Source organism: Condylura cristata, unplaced genomic scaffold, assembly GCF_000260355.1.
Source record: "Condylura cristata isolate star-nosed mole 26May11 unplaced genomic scaffold, ConCri1.0 scaffold00001, whole genome shotgun sequence".
Classification (NCBI taxonomy): domain Eukaryota; kingdom Metazoa; phylum Chordata; class Mammalia; order Eulipotyphla; family Talpidae; genus Condylura; species Condylura cristata.
The window spans coordinates 53,130,391-53,151,117 of record NW_004567102.1 but is presented as its reverse complement, the minus strand read 5'-3'; the positions used below and the strand labels follow the sequence as shown (position 1 = coordinate 53,151,117).

At 37.7% G+C, this 20,727-nt stretch overlaps 1 protein-coding gene across 1 annotated transcript in view; it reads right to left on the bottom strand.

Annotated features, from left to right (window-relative positions):
• Positions 1 to 8,421: 8,421 nt before the first annotated feature.
• SLC16A10 (solute carrier family 16 (aromatic amino acid transporter), member 10) overlaps positions 8,422 to 20,727 on the bottom strand; it is a 98,014-nt gene continuing 85,708 nt past the window's right edge. Inside the window, exons 5-6 of the mRNA XM_004673772.2 lie at positions 11,844 to 12,072; positions 8,422 to 9,280 (exon numbers count right to left, since the gene is read on the bottom strand). Coding sequence (XP_004673829.1) covers positions 9,048 to 9,280; positions 11,844 to 12,072 — 462 coding nt within the window. The 3' untranslated portion in view covers positions 8,422 to 9,047. The remainder of the gene's footprint in view (positions 9,281 to 11,843; positions 12,073 to 20,727) is intronic.

The following is a 20,727-nucleotide window of genomic DNA, read 5'->3' as shown; positions in this document are numbered from 1 at the left end:
GAGTGGGGAGCAGAACAGGCAGATGGAGGAAGTACAATGCTGAGGGGAGCAGCGGGCGAGACAGAAGAGGTCTGCCCTGCCATGTGGAGCTCCTCCTGGGCAGGGAATCACTCTCATTGAAACAGCTGTAGCTAGTTTGCAGTGCTGCATCCTAACCCCTTGTGCCACCAGGAAGGGCCCTGTTTTGTGTGTTTTTTTACATATAGGAGTGAAATAATCTGGTGTTTTGTCTTTCTTCTGATTTTTTTTTCCAGTTCATGCATGTTGTGGCAAATGGCAAGATTTCATCTTTTTCCTAATAGTGAGCAGCATTTCTACACACATCATATATTCTTAATTCACTGCTCTGTTGCAGGCACTTATGCTGTTTCCCTAAGTGGCTATTGTAAATAGTGCTGCAATGAACATATGATTGTATATGTCTTCTCAAATTAGTGTTTTATATTCTTCAGAAAGATATCTAGAAGTGGAACATTGGATCTATTTTTAGTGTTTTGAGAAACCTCCATAACATTTTCCATAGAGGCTGAACCAGTTAACTGACATTCCCACCAACAGCATATGGAGGCTCCTCTGTCTCCAGGACCCGCCAACACTTGTTTCTGGTCTTTCTGATATGGGTGATTCTCACGTATCAGGTGGTAATTCACTGTGGTTTGGGTTTGCATTTCCCTGATAAGTGACGATGAGCATTTTATGTGTTTCTTCAAAGTTTATATGTCTTCTTTGGAGAAGTGTATATTTAGTTTTTCTGTCCATTTTTAATTGTTTTACGGGTTCTTTTTTGTTTGTTCGTTTGTTTGGTTTTTTTGCTGAGTTGCATTAGTTTTTTTGTAGCTCTTGGCTATAGTGTATGATGTGCAAGAAAGAATGCCTCTTGTCTATTTTCTCACTTAGTAGACCTAATGGAAGCCTAGCAAAAGGGAGCTAAAATAGTTAAAATTACAGGAATGAATCAAACTGAATATTAAGCAGAGGGGCCTAGAGAAGAACAGGAGGTGGAATGAAAGTCAAAACAAGAAGTGTAGGAAAGCACAAGAGTGAGGCGTTGATCCAAGATCATGGGTCTAGCATGTCAATTAGCTTGTTATAAGACTAAACATACCTGGCTTATGTTAGTTACAGGAAGAGTCATACTATTATGTTCCTGTCAAATAAGGAACATAGTTATATATTCTAAAGAATTACTCAATAACACTTTGTTGATCTTGACTAGGTTTCCAACTGTTCCTTGGCTTCTTGGCCAATAATTTTATAAGTACACAAAAATATTTCCTATGGATTAAATTGTGTCTTCCTCTCAAAGGTAGGTCCTTAGGGAGTTAATTAGATTTAGATGAGGTCAAGATGGCAGGACTCCCATGGGGAATTTTGTCTGTCACTGTCTTTTTCTCCTCTTCCTCCTCCCCTAGTTTTCTCCTATAAAAATGAAAACTTAAATTTAAAAAATAATCAGCATAAAAAGACAAATAAAATTGGGGAATTTTTAGCATAAACAGTAACATAAATTACTATATGGAGAGAGTTGGTAAACCAATAGGGAAAAGATAACACACCCCAATAGAAAAAGACAAAGGACAAGAACAATCCCAAAAGAAGAAATGCAAATGGTTGAGAAACTTATGAAAAATTTTATACTAACTAGTATTAAAAACACAAGTTAGACAAATATTGGATGATTCCACTATTAGTACCTAAAGTAGTCAAATTCAAAGATACCACTCACTTATCCAACAAGTAAGTTTTGAGCAGTACTATATGCCAGGAATTTTGTATTACAAGTATTAGTGATAAAACTGCGCACACACAAACACACACACACACACACACACACACACACACACACCCCTACTGGTGTCAAGTGCACTGTGGTGCAGTCTAATTGGAAAGCCAGAAGATAACTCAGGCAAATATATATTGCGTCCTGGTGATAACAGCTGGCTAAGGAGAAAAATATTAACAATTAGTTGGAAGGAGAGTTTAAAGCATGGGGGTCAGGGAGTTAAGTTTTAAACAGTTAAGGAAAGCTTCACAGAAAAGCAGAGTGTTGAGTCCAGAAAATGTGGGAGAGCAGCTCCAGCAGCGTGAGTCGGGGGGAGTAGGAGACAAGGCCAGAGATGTACCTGGTACCAGTAACATGAGATTGTTTTTGCTTTAATTCCAGCTGATCATCCCCTGAAAAGGTTAGTGAGCAGGAGGTACTAGCTGAATTTACTAAGTTTAACCCATGTCAGCAAAACTAAGTCAACGAAAAGGAAGTTATTTCAGGCCATCTAGTGCTTTTCAGCCATTTCTGTCCCTGCTTTTTGCCCCAGAGAAATGATAGCTACTCAACATTAGGAAAGAAATATGCAGCTGAGCAAGCACACAACTTATTTCTCTTCAACACAAACTGTTTTCTTCACCTCAGGAATTTTTCCTTCCTTCATCTCCCCAGAGAATTCCATAAACACAGTCACAAAGCCTTATAAAAATTTGCTGAAATGTTTTTCTTTTATTTACTGAGAATATCACATTGTAAATAATCTTATCCTCCAAATGATTACAAAGTTCATTATAAAGGTTTTGGTTACCTATAAACTGCACATTATAAAAAATCAATTATAAATTATATCCTTTAAAAAGAAACATACAATTTTTAAAAAGGCAAGTACTAAAATTCTGCAAACTTATCAAATTCAGCACAATCATTTCACATAATGATCTATATTTAAACAACAATTATGCCAAAAATAGCATCCTATGTAGGTAGAAAAGCCAGGCTACGCTGCAGAGTGCAGCAAGCATTTGGAATGATTTGGTTCTGAGGTCTAAAATAAAGTATGTTTTTAATTTTAAATATATGCAAAATAATTAAAAAATTATTAATTAAATAAACATTAAAATAAGTTGACATGAAAAATGTCATATTATACTAGGATATACTTATAATATCCACACACTCTCTCTTAATAATACTGCAGAGTTCAATTTGTTGTAACTAAAATGTCTGGCTAATAATAGGTGAACAAAATAACAAAATGCAAATTTATCCAGCATTGTGCAGTGTCTTTACAAGCTTATATTTCTCAAACCAAAATATATTAATTTGCATTAGAAGTTATTATTAAAAAGATATTTACTCACCATACTGTAACTTCTGATTAACAAGTCCCTTCCACATCTAATTCATGTTAACAGTAGAAAGGAGTTATCATTAGTCAACAGAGCATCCAGTACACTACAGTTGATCCCAAATTTCTTCCTAATTAAGAAATTTATGTTTATAAAATCCTCATAAAATAGCGTTAAAGCAAAAATTATAGAAGACAGCAGTTAATGATGTGTGGTTCCTACTTCATCTGAATCCTACTTACCGGAGCTCAGAGCCACATGGTGATACTAAGAGCCTTTGATAAATCATAGGTCTGAGATTTGCTGTCCCAGATCTAGATGTAATCCTTACTAATTTAAGTCTTTATGCTAAATCTGAAAGCTATGCACTCATATTTCTAGTGGTATTTTTTTTAATGTAATTCATTACTTAGGCTTTAAGATTGATGACTTCTCAGACTTCAATTTTATTCAAAAAATAGTTTAACATATCTACTTAAATAAGCTCAATAAAAACTATTTTGTATAAATTACAATAAAATATACATTTTTTTCACATTCCTGCAGTTACAGAATGCTTTGAATAGCTAACTTTGTGCTAGAGGACATTAATAAGGAAGTCTTTTATTATTAAATTGAGATACTGTTTGACATGTAACATCATATGAAACTTTTTCCTTAAAGTTACCTTGGGGAGCTATGTTCATTACCACCTTTTTATTTGTAATTATTTTCCTGTAAGTTTTGTATTTTTAATGTCTTACATATTAACAAAAATTACATCCAAGTAGGAATTTGAGCTGTTATTTTATAGGTAAGGTTTTTTTCCCTCAAATGTATATATAAAATATGACATTCATAATACTGCTATATCTGTATATTTCCTATTGTGTTATATCTATTTAAAGAGGAAAAAATATGAAATGAAATTTAGCACCAATTTTGACCTAATTTTTCTTTGGTAGGAAAAAAAAGGCACCAAATACATAGTCTGCTCATAGCCTAGAGTCAAAATAGAGCACTTTTATTAACAAATCCTCAGTCCCTGAATATATATTCCAATATAGATGAATAGTGAAAGATATTTTGATCCATTACTTTTCAGCACATTAGAACACACTTAGAAAACTACATTTAGGGAAGATCACATTTGAAAAGGTTTATGTGTTTATGCACACTTAAATATTTAAGCAACTGACTCTTCTAATAATGGACAAATAATAAAGAGTGGTATCTGGTAAAGAATAAAAGTCATATCAGAGGCTCTAAAATAGCATCATTTAATTTGATTTCTAAATAGTATTTTATATTGACAGTGCTTATCACATACATGTTTAATAACTTTCAATGCCAACTCTTCTTATAGCATTCATATTGCAAGCCTAGGACCAGTGAGATTGGGACTTATGGGTTAACTCCTACTCTACTGTCACACTACTCCAGGACAATGTTTACAAAACCCTAGTGAGACCAAAATTGCTATGGTCCCTGTTCCATTAGGAAAGTCATGGAAATTAAACACATAAACTGAAAGATTAAGGCAAAAACATACAATCTAGTGTCAGTGATCATCCATCTTCATCAAATACAAATGAAAATAAGACCTTACTATTGAGTTGCCAGGATAATTTGAAAAGCCACTCAGTGAAGCGTTTTAATAAGTGTTCATCATTATATGTAAATGACTATTGCTTCCATTTTTTGCCTTTTTCAGATTATTCATAGGATACATTAATGTTCTTTGTCCTTTTTATACCTACTTATAAAAACAAAATATTTAAAGAAGTTTTACTGATATTTGACCTGTTTCCAACTTGAACCCCCTTTTGTTTTAATCCCAGAATCACCATTAGCTGTTCTGATAAGCTGTGCATTTAGTTGGACACTGAAAGCTGAGGTAGGCAGACTGTCATGATTAAGTAACATTATCAAGTACTTAGGAAGTTTTTATTTCATTTCCAATGTTTCTCCAGTTTACTAATACAACTATTGAAGTCTTCCATTCATAAATAAGGCAGCCTACTATATTCTTCTGTATCTGGGAAGTAGTATCCTGAGGATTTCCTTGAATGTATAAGGTCAAATGATTAATGTGTACTATTTTAAAACTTAAAAAGGACAAGTAGAATGAACTGCTATGTTTCAGATTTCAAGGTTTCATTGAGTGACTCAAAGATGTGGCAATCAGGTGATTTCATGGATCTTTGTTGTCTCAGAAGAATCAGCTGACCAAGTCGACTTTTATGGTAGCTTAATAATTGTAGTGCTAAGTTGTATACTGGTTTTACATTTAGCTTTGGGCATTTGGCTCTTTGTTTTTGAGAACAATAACCCTCCACTCTATTGTGTAATTATAAGACAAAAGATTAACCTCTGCCAGCAAATAAAATAGTAAACATGGCCCTGGCTATGGAGCAATAGCCCCAGTCCATTCTCAAAATCAGCTCTAAAAGGTGTAGTTCCCTGGCACCAAATCATCAACAAAATCAGTTAAGTATGACCAAGTTAATAATTAAGTCAGTAAAGCCTTCTATGCTGTATTCTTCTTCCACAACACCAGATCACCATTATCCATGGCAAATTGCTCTTTTGTTTCATTAATAAGGCAAAAGGTTTGTATTTTTTACAAAAATACAATTACTCATAGTTAATTATAACAATTATGGATGGTATATTTTTCTATTAGCTCAGATACCATTTGTCTTTCTAACTAAAAATGTAAGCAGTAATAAGAAAGTAATCAAATTTCCCTTCCTCCTAACACACTGGAAAATGCAAGTCTTTAATGTTAAAATTATTTTTTAATGTTTATGTTAGTAACAATGTGTTGTCAGTGTTAAATGCTTTTTGAAGAATTTTAAGTACTTCCATACATTGTTTATGCATTAAAAAATTGGAGCTAATTATGCACTGCCACTTATAGGTCTAACCCTGGAACTTACTCCAGTGACTTTCACCATAGAGTGTAATCTTGCCAAGTCTGCAGGACCACCACATTCCAAGGTGCCTCCCACGACTACATTGGCACGACTAATGGGACACAAAAATCAAAGTAGAAAATATTTATGCTAAGAACCTGGCAATCTTTTCTCTCAAAGCAGTTGCCTATACAAAACTTATATTTAAATAAAAATTTCAGATGTTAGCATAAAGTGATGCCAGTTACACAAAATGTCCCTCCCTCTCCCCTTCCCCTGCAATGTTTAATCACTTAATTTAAAGAAATTAAGTGATTAAAAATAGAACTCTTAGGTTGAATTAAGAATTGTTTAAGAATTTGCTTGAGAGCAAACCATTCTCCAGGTTACACAGAACTGGATGGGGTTCCATGCTCTGAAATGATAGGGAAAAGCAAGTAGTGTGAACCAAGTAGTAGAACTAAGCAAGGATGTTAGTGACCTCTTAAGCCAGTTTTTGAAGTAATGGGGGGTGGGGTGGGGAATGAAAGAATGATAAAGGAAAAAAATGATATGAAATGAGTAAGAAAAAAGAGGCACATGAAAGCGGGCCACTCCTCAGAGCTGTCAATGTTATGTGATCTCATTCCACATTCTCTACTGAGTTTTCTACTGATTTAACACTAAGTCACCCAGACATACAGGAGTTTACAAATAACAAAGGTACAAACTGAAATATTCTTAAGTACAATTTAGAAGAATTAGAATTACCAGAAATAAACATCGTTTACAACTAAGTTTACATTTAATTTAAAAGTGCGGGGTGGGGTGGGGAGGGTTTGAAGCTACTGGTATTAAAGATCCTTCCATATTTGAGCACAGCCCATGAGACAGACTGCAAACACATATAAACAGATAATATATGTAAATGAACTGTAAATGAAGTCTTGTTTCTATGAATAGAATTGAAACTTGATGCAAGCTCTATGCAAAATTTGGTGAAAATGACAAGTTTTGTAGTGAGGTTATGGAGTAAACTTTGCAGCTACAGTCAAAGAGATCAAAGAGATTCACAAGTTTTAAATAAAGTTAACAATGATCTGGGGAATCTCACAACAACATCCACAGCAGTAAAACGGAACCAAAATGTCGCTGTAAGATCCCCAGGCATCTGTTTACAATAGTATCTGGTCCAGTTTCTGTAAAGAGGAGGAATCGTTCCTATTATGGTATTGTTAGCCTCAAATGACAAAGTTTAGAACCTGAGAATCTGTAGTGTCGTATAAAAATTAGAATGATGAAACAGAAAACAAGAGTTCTAACTCTATTCTTTTTCCACTCAAAAAAGCATCTAGATGGAACAACAACAAAAACGTTTAGGCCCATTAGGTCATTTTATTGCAACAGAAAATTAGAAAGAATTTACTTTGAAAGAGTAAAGTAATATTTCCTGGTCTAAACCAAATTTTTATGAATGTTAGTGTTTTTCATTTTAGGTCACTTTATTGCAACAGAAAATTAGAAAGAATTTACTTTGAAAGAGTAAAGTAATATTTCCTGATCTAAACCAAATTTTTATGAATGTTAGTGTTTTTCATTTTCTTAGCTTATATGTGCACTTTATGGAATTTAGAATTTTATACTTTTCTTTTTAACTTTATATTACTACAGCAGAATATATTCTCTAAGAATCTACAATAGTGTAGCTTTTTTCCATGTTATAGATCCTGTTTGATTCCTACCATGAGACTGAAAACTACATGTGTATAACACAAACGCAATCTCCTGACATCTAAATTGTATGATAAATACTTAAGTCACTTTGCTCTTTTAATATGGAAACTAACCAGTAAGAGTAAGTTTTGAGTTTCAGGTTATTATCCCTTTTCCCTAAAGCCAACCAAATTTTGAAAGGACAAACATTTTAAAGGTCTTTACAGAATAAAGTTAGAACTATTCTTTCTGTAAAAGTGGGGCAGTCTTTAAAAGTTTGTACTAAGACTAAAATAAAACTGGTCATGAATATATGAAGAGCCTGATAATGTATTCCATTAAGTTCATGCCCGGTTATATAAAAATGGTTTCCTCATTATTTTCAGTACTTTTGAGATTACAAAAATATACCACTAAGACCAATCATCAAACATGCTACTGTAAAATATTTTCTTCATAAATACAAAGATTTGCTAACCCCACCCCCACCCCTATTTGTGTCTGAAACTGCAACTTGATAACATGCTCAGTAAGATACTGTTTAAAAAATCCTAATGCTATCAAATTCAGATATCAGACAAATTCCAAGTTCAATTTGCCAGGATATCATTCATTCTATTTTACTTTATTGTTAGAATCTAAGTGAATGTAAAAATTTGGGACATTCTGGCTTCTTGAGTAAAACACACTGCAAACCCAGAGGGAACAAACATAAAAGGGAGGCTACTTTTTTGTCTCACTAATCAAATATGAATACATTGTTAGCATCTGTTCCAAAAAGGCTCCTTGACAATGGAGCAAATGAAAACAACTTAATTTCATAGCTTATTTAACAACAGGAAATCAACTTTATATAGACTTGAGATTTAGGTAGATCTGATGTTATACGGAATCCAAGTTTAAATTTTATAAAATGCTTCCAAACAGCTGAAGAAGCAGATATCAGAACTAAGAACACCATGTGAGACTACAAACAGTATTTCCAGTCCCAACCAAACCACAGCTCTTTCAGGATAGCTTGAGGTATATTTAAATATTTGTACAAGCTAAATAGCATTCACAGTTTCCAAAGTTGCTTTTTACTAAGATAGCTTCAAGTTCTCACAATATTTGACTTCCAGACATTTTTTCATATACCAGAGATTCTGCCTTCAGAAATATGGAAATATCAGACAGCTATTCAGTGGCAGAAAAATGGTTCTTGCAGAAATACAAGTTCTATTTCCCAATTATTGTGCTATTCCTAGGATGTGATTAAAAAAATAGGAAATTTGCAATTCATATAAAAAGATAACTTGCTTAAACTGCTGAAGCAAGTCCAGTCTGGTGGAGGTATATGAGACATTAAATAACAGAATCAGATTCTTTCTTAAAGATTCCAGATGAATTCAACAGCAGAGAGTTCTGGTTCTCCAACATTTTCTCCATCTTTTCTCCTCCTGTGGTTTGACTGATATCTCTTTGCTTCTTACTATGTATCCATGGGACTAAACAAAGGATAGCACCTCCAACCAGGGGTGGGATTCCAGCGAGGTAGAACGCCACATCGTAGGAGCCGAGCTTGTCACGAAGTAACCCTGGGAAGGGAAAAAAGTTGTCATCAATAGAGAACATGTGTGGCCCTTGTGTGTGTGTGTGGGTGGGGGGTGGTCTCCAATCGGTGACAGCGATGGCCTGGACCCTAATGACTGCTTAGCAGGACATGCTCAAACAGCATCTTGATATTTTTAGGGAACAGTTCTGAAAGGGTGGCCCCTTTCTAATAAAAAGAAGGAATAGATCTCCAATCTTGTCATAATGTACAGATCTTGGAAAATGATATCTGCAACTAAGCCTTTACTTTCCTAAAATCCTTAGAGTCAATTTGGGGGTATTCTAACACCTAGTATAAAGGTCTTCAGTTTCAGCTGCAGGCATATACCAACCTGAAACTAGTAACATACATACCTCAAGATGTATACATTTAAAAACATTTCTTGACTCTATTTGTGTATGGAATAACATGAAACTGTTTAACTTTATCATCCAAAACTATGAAAAATGATAAACTAAGTTAGGGTAGAAAAGTTGCTAAATACATTTTCAAAAGCTACTAAAGTTTGTCAGCACATGAATATAGCTGTGGGCACCCTTAACAGGTCCTTGGGCTCTGCCTCTGAAAACTGTTATTTGGAGTACTCCTTATTTCTGACTTCTCTTAAAAGACTCAAGTTATTAAAGTTATCTTAATTTGCTTTAAGCTTTTGTAACTTTTCCTATACAACCTCAGTTAACTGAAATATCCAAGAACACGTTGTACTGAGTGTTGGCCACTACTAAATAAAGGTTGAGGGTCTGTCTATGGTTAAGTACTAACACATATGAAAAATATGTACATTCATTCCATATAGAAATAAAAAACATAAAGTATCTGTGTATAATTTTCCTCTCCTGAACCAGTAGAATTTGGTTCCCTATTATCGGTAAATACTTTTATTCTTAAGAATACTAATGATTGCCCTCCCTGGTGGTGTAGGGGGTTAAAGCACAGCACTAAGAAGCTTAAGCCACTTCCACATGAGTTCGATCCCCGCCTGCCCCGAGGAGATCCACATGGCGCGGCAGACCTCTCCTGACCCGCCCGCTGCTCCCCTCAGCAGTGTACTTCGTCCATCTGCCTGTTCTGCTCCCCACTCTGTCCCTGGTGAATCCTCTCACCCTCTGCGTCTCTGGCCTGTACCCCAGTTCAATATGAATAAATAAATAAATCTTTAAAAAAAAAAGAATACTAATGATTACGTTTGTCTCAGAAACTCCTGATTAGATGGGGGCTTCCTTCTGCCAGTGGCTGTGTTTTTCTGCCTATTTTGGAAATTTTACCTCATTTATTCTTGGTCAGTTATCAGTTACTACTACCATACACCATTCCTAGTAAACTGCATTTGTAATCTGCGGTAGACTGGGAACACTGAAAAATTAAGTCTGTGAAAAGACTTACTTTCCTATTTCCTGTGGATCCATGGGACTAAACAAAAGATAGCACCTCAAACCAGGGGTGGGATGCTAGCAAGTCTACAGTGTATTATCTAGAGGAGAGGGAAGCATGAATGCAGGGTTCTCTGACATTGATTCCTGATTAGGTTCCCAACTGGCAAGTTGCTAGTTATCAGTGGTTCTGGAAATGAGAATGACTTGAGTGGGATTTTCACTGAGCCCCTCATGTGTCATGCATGGGTGACAGTGCATGCATTTAAACTTTGTCATAATTTTAGCAAATCTTACAATTCTCACTAGCACCTAAGTAAAATTGAATATAGACGTGTTTAAAACTCCTCTTTCTCTTTCTAGACACACACACACATACACACACTTACCTTTTACTCTCTTGAGATCTTTCAAAAGACTTCTAAAAGTGAAATTCAATTAGTAAAAATAGTCATTGTAGTGGCATTTAGGGCACTCACAATTTGTACAACCACCACATACATCTTGTTCCAAACTATTTTCATCGTACCAGAAGGAAATCCCAGTAGCACTCCCTAATCCTAATCCCTCTTTCCTTCAACTCCGGCAACCACCAGATTGCTTCCTATCCCTATGGATTTACCGTAGATATTCCACATCAGTGGAATCACAGAACATGTGAATGCTGTGTTTGGCTTCTTTACTTAGCATGCTGTTCTCATGATTCATCTACCTGGTAGCATGTTTCAATATAGAAACTTCAGTCGTTTTTATGACTACTATTCCAATACCTGGGTTGTTTCCACTAAATATTTTTATTAACTATTTCTCAGAGAGAAATGATTTCTTACACACATTGAGAAATCTTTTAGAATCTTTGTTTCTTTCTATAAAAAAGAAAACAATTTTTCCACACTAAGAGAACTATTGGAACTGGGAAAGCTTAAAGCCCAAAACTTACTGTTACACATTTTATTGAGTATTTGAGAGACCAGTAAAGATAAGAAGGGATTCTTCAGCAAAGTTTTTCAACATGTTACCTATAGCTGGTCGCATTAAAAATGTTATAGATGAAGCACACATGAAATCAAACGGCCAGTAACCAATAAATCATAATATAGTTTAGATATGAGTGAGACTTAAGTCATGCTATAGAAAGTGTCATTAATATAACTACTGGAGAATCGTTACATTTACCTGCAATGGGTGGCCCCACAGTCATGGGCACAGACATGAATCCAAGCAGAAATCCAATTGCTTGGGAGACGTCCTGGGCACCAACTAATTCAAAGGCAATGGGGGCCATAATGGAAATGAAACATCCATCGAAGAGTCCCATGATGAGACAGACAGCAATGAGGCCCCCAAAGATTTTACACAGGGGGATCATCATGGACATCAGACCGATGAAGACAAAAGAGAGTACCTAGGACAAATACCACAGTGTCAACACTGCTCTCAGGAAAAGTGTATGTTATAGCTGTGAGCAAAGGTAGTTGGGGGACGGGGGTATTAGTGGGGGGAAGAGGTGAGGATCAATTACCGAGCAACATTTTTAGGATATATAAGTGGTTACTCGTTAGTGGGCTCTTTCTACCTCCCCAGCACAGTTCAAATTGATTTTGTATACATGTTGAATTCCTATATTCATTTCCCCTGAATTTTCATAGTGCTTTCCCAACATACCCTTTAAGGGAGAATAAGAACCTAGCTATTTTTTTTAAAGATTTATTTATTTATTCATACAGAACTGGGGTACAGGCCAGAAGTGGCGGAGCGGTGAGAGGATTCACCAGAGAAGGAGTGGGGAGCAGAAGAGGTCAACTCCTGAGGGAAGCAGTGGGTGGGTCAGGAGAGGTCCGCCATGCAGGTCACCTCCAAGGTTGGGATCGAACTCATACTGAATTGGCTTTAGCTTCTTAGTGCTGTGCTTTAACCTGCTGCGCCACCAGGGAGGGCCTGCAAGTAGCTATTTTTATATACTTACTTTCCTTTCCAGCCAGGAAACACTCTGAGGTCAGAATATGTACAGAAGTCATCTTTGGACTAGACATTATAAAGTCTGAGGATTTGCCTTTGAATATCAGCTCAGATGCTTTCAACATTTGAGTTTTAAATTTTCATCTTTGAACTTACATATACTTTGGGTCCTCCCTGGTGCACAATGGATTAAAGTGCAGCACTGTTAAGCTGGCAATGGCAGCTTGGTGCAAGTTCGATCCACATCCCTGAAGTGACCCACATGGTGCAGCAGACCTCTCCTGTCTCACCCACTGCTCCCCTCAGCAGTGTATCTTGACAATCTGCCTATTCTACTCCCCACTCTGACTCTGGTGAATCCTCTCACTGCCCTGGCACCTCTGACCTGTACCCCAGTTCTGTATGAATAAATAAATAAATAATTTTTTAAAATTACTTTATTGGTCATAGTTTTGCAAAATGAAAATAACTAGCAAGATCAGATCTTCACATTATAAAACCTCCAGTTATGAAATACAATGATGTAAGTTTTATATATTTAGAATATACTGCTTGCTACTAATATTCCAAACATGATAAACATATTCAGACCAAGTGAGAGATTAATAATTGACATGCATTATTTAAATATGTACTATATTTTGATTATTCAAATTTCACTTCAATTTTGGCTGTTATAGGAAATACAGGGTGCATAATATTCAATGAAAAATAGGAAATATAATGTAGTGAGAACTAATTTATGTAATCTACTTTGTTGCTTTGACAGTATAAATAAATATGATTATTTTCAAAGAGTACTTTCAACATTACTACATTATATGTATATATTATGTAAATAACCTAGAGATAAGGTTCAAAAATGTTTTGAGCAATTGAATAGTTTCACATTGGTATTTGAGTAGTTAATAAAGTCCAATACATGATTTTGCTTGCTATTTAGTTCTTTCTGTGCTGTGTACTTACTATGTGGAAATGCCTTGTTTCTGCTCTTGGGTTGCAGAAAGATGAGCATGTAGATAAAAATGTGTGCATGAAATGTGTTCTAGGTGTGCCAGAATTGTATATTCAAAGAATGGTAGGTACAATGAAGGAAGATGAGGCAATTCAATAACTTCTTAAGGCAAAAATTTAAGTAAAACTAGACAATTTGCTAGCTAGCAAAAGAAATGTTTCAAAAAGCACCAAGTTTTTGAAAATATGCATATAATAGCAACTATCTATTAAACTAGTTATTTAGTTTAAAATGCCAGGCCAACCTGATCAAGAGGGCACTAATATTTTCATTGTTTTATAGATGAAAATAGTGCTGCTAGGGGAGATTTAGTAACAGATGGAGCCTGCCTGGAACCCAGGTTTGTGTGGGCCAAACAGGGAGTGGATGTTCCCAGAGGGTCCCCTCCAGTGGTGGTGTGGCTGGGAAGAAGAGGAGCCCATTTAGAGCAGCCAGCTGGGTCACCATCTTCACCTGGCCTGTCTCCTACGCCCCACCAGGACCTGCTTATGGCATAGAAAGCTGGGCAACACCCTGGAGGCCAGCCCCTCGTAGCGTTAGTGCGCATCGAGGATCTCCTGAAGTGCATGCAGAGGATAATCGCAGGATGCTCCTTTCACAAGCTCCCCAGGGGGCTTCATTTAACGCAAGTGGACTGAGTCCACAGTAAGAAACATGCTCTTGAAAAAGGTCTCAAACTTCCAGGTTTGACACCATCTTTGACATCATCCAGGCTTTGACACCATCACACTATATAGCTAAGTAAAATATCTTCTCCGTTACTCACATATGCCTTTATGGTAAAATTATTATTAGTTTAAAACTCTTCATTGGCTACCTGAAAAATAAGTTTAGCATTTCACATTTTCTAAAGCATATAATCTCCCCGTTCTCCTGATTTTTAATTTTCTACTTAATAATTTTTCTCTACCCTGACGGCTCTAAAAGCGTGCACATATTTTCTGGCTGTGGGTAACTACTGGGTGTGCATCTGGAAGGTTGAAAAGAACTAGAACTTGGAGGACTGACACTAGGCTCCTTTCTGTGACCTTGCGAAAGTAAAAAAGATTTCCTAATGTTTTCCTCTACACAAAAGAGCTAAAGAGACATCAAAAACTAAACAAGTAGGTAAAGATTTATGACATCATTTCTATTGAAAAACTTATCAGATAAACCACAATATTTCTTATTATAGATACATGTTTACCTACAAGCATAAAGGGAGATAGACATAGAAAGTACCTTGAACATCAGGAACACCACATCTATCATAAACTTGTGAATCTAGAATTGAGGACACTCTGAGGCCAAATCCAGTAACTCTCAAGTGGTAAAACCACAGATCAAACATTCTAAACATATCACAGTAATCACAGAGGTTACCTTTCAGACACACTTTTTTTTCTTTGATTGTATTTCCTATTCTTTCCCTATTTTGTTCAGAAAACCTCTTCCAAAATGAGAGAAACAGACTGTTGAAAGCCCAGAACACTACTTAGCACAGTCAGTTTTGCTCAATAAATTTTTTTTTTTATCAATTTCTGTAACATAGACACAGGCACTTTACTTTTGGTAGTTTTCCTGATTTTTCTCATCAAATTTTTGTTCTCTGCTTGGTTTTGTAAGAAGTCTTTCAAAATTTCAAAATTTTTACCATCTATTGTGAGCTTATTACTTTTAACATTTTGTACCAGACTGCAAGGTTTCTTTTTCTCAATTCAAACTGTTAATTTATAATTTGTTTATCAATAATTTGATAGTAATTGTTATTCTTTTAAATTGCTATATATATATATATATATATATATTAAAGATTTATTTATTAATGCATACAGAACTGGGGTATAGGCCAGAGGTGCAGGGGTGGTGAGAGGATTCACCAGAGACAGAGTGGGGAGCAGAACAGGGCGATTGATGAAGTACACTGCTGAGGGGAGCAGTGGGTGGGTCAGGAAAGATCTGCCGGGCCATGTGGATCTCCTCCAGGGATGGGGATCGAACTCATGCTGAAGTGGCTTTAGCTTCTTAGTGCTGTGTTTTAACCCACTGCACCACTAGGGAGGGCCCTTAAATTGCTATATATTGGACCTTCCCTGGTGACACAACGGGTAAAGAGTGCAGCACTGTAAGCTGGCTGCAGCCACTTCAGTGCAAGTTCAATCCTGCGGGGGGAGGGGTAGTGCAGAGGTGACCACATGGCGTGGCAGACCTCTCCTGACCCGCCCACTGCTCCCCTCAGCGGTGTACTTCGTCGATCTGCCTGTTCTGCTCCCCACTCTGTCTCTAGTGCATCCTCTCACTGCCTCTGCACCTCTGGCCTATACCAGGTGGCCTATACCAGGTGCATATTCTGGCCTATACCAGGTGCATACTATTTCTGTATGCACAAATAAATAAATCTTTTAAAAAATTGCTATATATATTTTTAAAGATTTACTTTTTTATGCTTACTGAACTGGGGTACAGGCCAGAGGTGTGGTGGCTGAGAGGATTTACCAGAGACAGAGTGGGGAGCCGAACAGGCAGACGTACTGAAATACACTGCCGAGAGGAACAGAGGGCAGGTCAGGAGAGGTCTGCCATGCCATGTGGGTCAGCTCCCTGGCCAGGGATCGAAATCGTGCTGCAGTGGTTTTGGAGAGCTTCATAATGTGGTGCTTTAACCCGTTGTGCCACTCGGGAGAGCCCTAAATTGCTTTATTTTAATAACTGTAAAATAAAATTTGTTATTTAAAAGCAAATTTTCTTGTTTTTTCTTGAAGGGTTGAGTTCATAGAAACCTACACATTTATCAGAAAATAACTTCTGCTTCACTTGTAGCTACAGTAGTGTGAAATGATACTCTTCACCAGATGGTTCTACTCATCAAAATGTAGCTAAATCAGGACGTAAGTAGCAGGTGGTGGACATACCTAATCCCTACATGCAGAGGGTACTTGAGCCACCAGAGCAGAGGCCAAGGTTGAGCAAATTGTTCCTCTAAGAGGTTCACTAGTGTCTTACCACATCACAAAATATTCCAAAATATTAACCTGTAGGATAGCAGGCCCCGGTTTGAAAGATGAATAAGTTAGTATTACATACAATCTGTTTTTCCCTCAAACACAGCATAGGTCTGGTTATATTTAAATAAGAGAATCAGATGCCCCTCATTCTCTCTAGACTCTGGCAGTTTAGATATGTTCCTTGCTTTTGTTTTCTTAGAACCACCCAGGAAAATATTTTCTGTCATAATATTAAAAGCTCTAAAAGAATAACTCTCCACTTGAGTTAGTCTACATTTCCAAGAAAAAAGATTTTTTTGCTATTTTCCAGTTGTTTACATTTCTATCACAAAGAAGCATTCTTGGAGAACTGTCATTTTGGGTTTTACTCAGGAATCTAAGTATAGCTCAAAATGAGCTGCATCTGAATAAGCTGAAGGCCTTTCAGTGACAGCCAGACAAATGGCCATAGTTAGATTAAAATGTTGCTCCTATAAATTTACTCAATATACGTTCCACACTTCCAGAGCCTCTGGCTAGAAGCCAATGGTAAGAAAGCAGGTGGGGCCCTCCCTGGTGATGCAAAGGGTCTGTACCTCAGTTCTTGTATGCATATATAAATAAAAGAAAGAGAGTGATAGCAATTAGGTCCATCACAGACTAAAGAGGAGTATTCCAGGCACAGCCAAGTGGCTGGCTTCTTCTAAAGCACAAAGAGGCCACAGTCCTTTTGTAACAGGGTGGTCCCCAGGACAAGGGGAAGTTTCAGGTTCCCTGTCCCATCCAAAAGGAGGGTGGAGCTGAGCAAAGAAGAGAAAGAGTCTGGAGATGAAGGAAGCAGGATGGAGAGCCAGAAGGAAACCTGAGGAAGCCACATGGAGTGGAGACAGACATGTGAAGAAACTGCATTTGCTTATTGTTCCTCGACTGGTTGAAAGCGATGTGGGTGAGAACCCCAGGAGGAGGTTCACTATCGCAGCATTTATCTTGATTCTGATTGTGATCTTTTCCTCCCAAACCTGTCTGGCCATTTCTGTCCCTTTTCTATGGGTTCCCGCCAGAAGGTGCTTTAGGTTTGTGGTGGGCTTTCAGGCCTTGCTTTGGGCCAATCCCTTTTGGGTGGACTTTTACTCATAAGGGGATGGGTAACTTCAGGTGTTTGATTTAGAAACTATATTCTTTGTCTTTTCTGTATTGCACCCTGATTGTATTAAATTTCCTTTCCATTAAAGCTCTTACATCTTGTCTTGATGCAGCAGATGGCAGAACCTATTTTAGAGCAGGCAGGTTTGGGGGTTCAGGAGTGCCTCTCTCTCCCTGCCCTATAACACTTTCAAAGTTCTTCAGTCTGTTCAACTTTCTCCATGGCACTGGAGGGCCACCATTCTTTCCTGAGAGAAGAGGACTTGTTGAGTACAGAGCAGGGTCTTTGAAGGTGGGAAACAGAGTCAGCAAGTAGAAATTTTGGGGGGACAGGGGAAGTGGGAGTGAGGAAAACACGGGGGTCAGTCTAAGGTGCAAGTGTCTCCTGCCTCTGGTCTCAGCAGGACTTTATTTATACGTTATAACCAAGCGGTGGGATAACCTTAGCATATGCATTAAGCAGAAAGATAACAATCATCACCTTTTTCCTAGGAACAGTTTGGGGTCATTTTGACCTCCAGCTAAGGTTATAACATTTATTATTCTCAAAACTAAAGCACAGTTGTTACTCTTTACAGCTGAACAATCAAATTATTAACATTAAAACAGGTACATTAATTCATAAAATTTAAGACTAACATTTCTATATTTACCACAGTGAGAGATTAGCTAAAAGGGAGCCCCTTTAACCCTGGTTACTATTAATGACCCTCAGTCTCATACAGCGTCCTATATGTGAAGGGAATGAGGTGAAGTCAAAGGGCCGCAGTGGAAAAATTTACTTTACTTGTGAATCTATCACTAAAAGAGATAGCAGAATACCTCACTAAAGGCTTAATAAAGTCCTCAACAAAGACTTAAAAAAGATAGTAGAAGTCCTCATTTAAAGGCTGGCCAAAAAAGATTTTTAAAGATAGTACAGTGATGGGATTTGGGTTATTGGTTCTAGGCAGGAAAAGAGCTCTGGTTATTTTTTAACATGTTCTCAGTACTGCCTTGTTTTGTAATATTGGCTTTACTATACAGCCAGTTGCTTTCATTAAACAGCCAATTGTAAAATCACTTTTGACTCTATCAGATGCATTTGAATGAAAAGGTTGTTATAATTACAGGAGTGGCCAAAACAAAATAAAGGGGTCCTAACTTTTAGGAATGTGCCCCCACAAGCTCGGATCGTGACAGACAGCATGCGTTAGCTGGCCTGCATCAAGGCCTGGTAACAGCCTGTGTGAGAGGAGAGGGCTTCACACATGATTCTTTCTATAGACCAGGGAATTGCTAAGTGTTCGGGTACTATTTTGGAATAAATAGTATGGTTGATAATAACCATAAGTAATAAATAAATGGTTAATTTCAAACCTTTTGGGCCCTCCCTGGTGGCGTAATGTGTTAAAGCACAGCACATGAAGCTATCTGCAGCCACTGCAGCAGAGTTCAATCAACCTGCCAGGGAGGTGACCCACATGGCACAGCAGACCTCTCCTGATCCACCCGCTGCTCCCCACTTCATTGATCTGCCTGTCTGCCTGTTCTGCTCCCCACTCTGTCTCTGGTGAGTCCTCTCACCTCTAGCCTGTACCCCAGTTCTGTATGCATAAATGTTTAAAAAAAAAAAAACTTCCCCAAAACTCTTTGTCATCTATAAGCCAAGATCTTCAGAATAACCAAGGTTTCCTTTCTTAAGATCTGTTCCAAATTAGAAGTATTCAATAGAATATTAAAACATAATAAATACAAGGAATTTTATTTTTTATTTATTTTTTAACATATTTATTTATGTATACAAGTACTGAGGTGCAGGCCAGAGGTGTGGGGGGGCAAGAGGACTCACCAGAGAAAGAGTGAGGAACAGAACAAGCAGACTGACTGAAATACACTGCTGAGGGGAGCAACGGGTGAGACAGGAAAGGTGGGTTACTTCCCTACTTGAAGAACAAATCCATGCTGCGGTGGCTGTGGATAGCTTCACAGTGCTGCGATGTAACCTGTTGCGCCACCAGGGAGGGCCCTCAAAGATTTAAAATACATATTTTATTTATGCATACAAAAGCTGGAGTATAGGCCAGAGGTATGAGGGGTAAGAGGATTCATCAGAGACAGAGTGGGGAGCAGAATAAGTGGGTCAACTGAAACACTGCTGAGGAGAGCAGTTGGCGAGACAGGAGAGGTCTGCTGCGCCATGTGGGTCAGCTCCCTGACTGCAGTGGCTGTCGATAGCTTGACAGTGCCGAGACTTCAACCCCTGAGCCACCAGGGAGGCCCAAAGCAAGGATGTGTCCACTCTGAATTGGCATTTGATATAAACTGTCACCATGAATCCTTACCACAATCCTCTGTGGGTTCTGGAGACAGAATGTGACAGGATGAGGGTAAACTCACATCTTACTCCAGAGCATGTGGTTTTTGCTCCACAGCCACTGAACCCAGACCATGTGGAAAGGTGTAAAACGTATTCTGGCCTGGCTGCTACTCAGAATTGCTATTTCAGGCTGCTACTTCAAGGGGCCTGAAAGTGAAGAGAACTGTCCAGCCCCAGGAAGTTGGGCCATTAGCATCGAAAGCAAAGAGCAGCGAGTAGGTATGTCTGCACAAACACATCCTCAATGGGATGGATAAAAAGAAGGTGGGCAGCTTTACCATTGCAACCCTTGGTGACTGAGCGAAAAAGCAGGCAGACAGGGAAGGAGGAAGCCAGAGTGAGCAAACAAGCAGAGCTGGATTTGGTCAAAGCAGAGAAGAAAGAGGCAAGGAGTTGGGGCAGGGAGCTGACCTCAGACTTGTCACAAACTACTGGGCATCACAAGCACCACACCACGTTTGAATGGAAATCAGATAAGAAGCCAGGTGTGGCTACTCTTCGTCCCAAACAAAACGACTGACTTTTTTTTTTAAACATTTTTTTTTTTTTTAGTTTTATTTATTTATTCTTTCAGAACTGGGGTACAGGCCAGAGGTGCAGGGGCAGTGAGAGGATTCACCA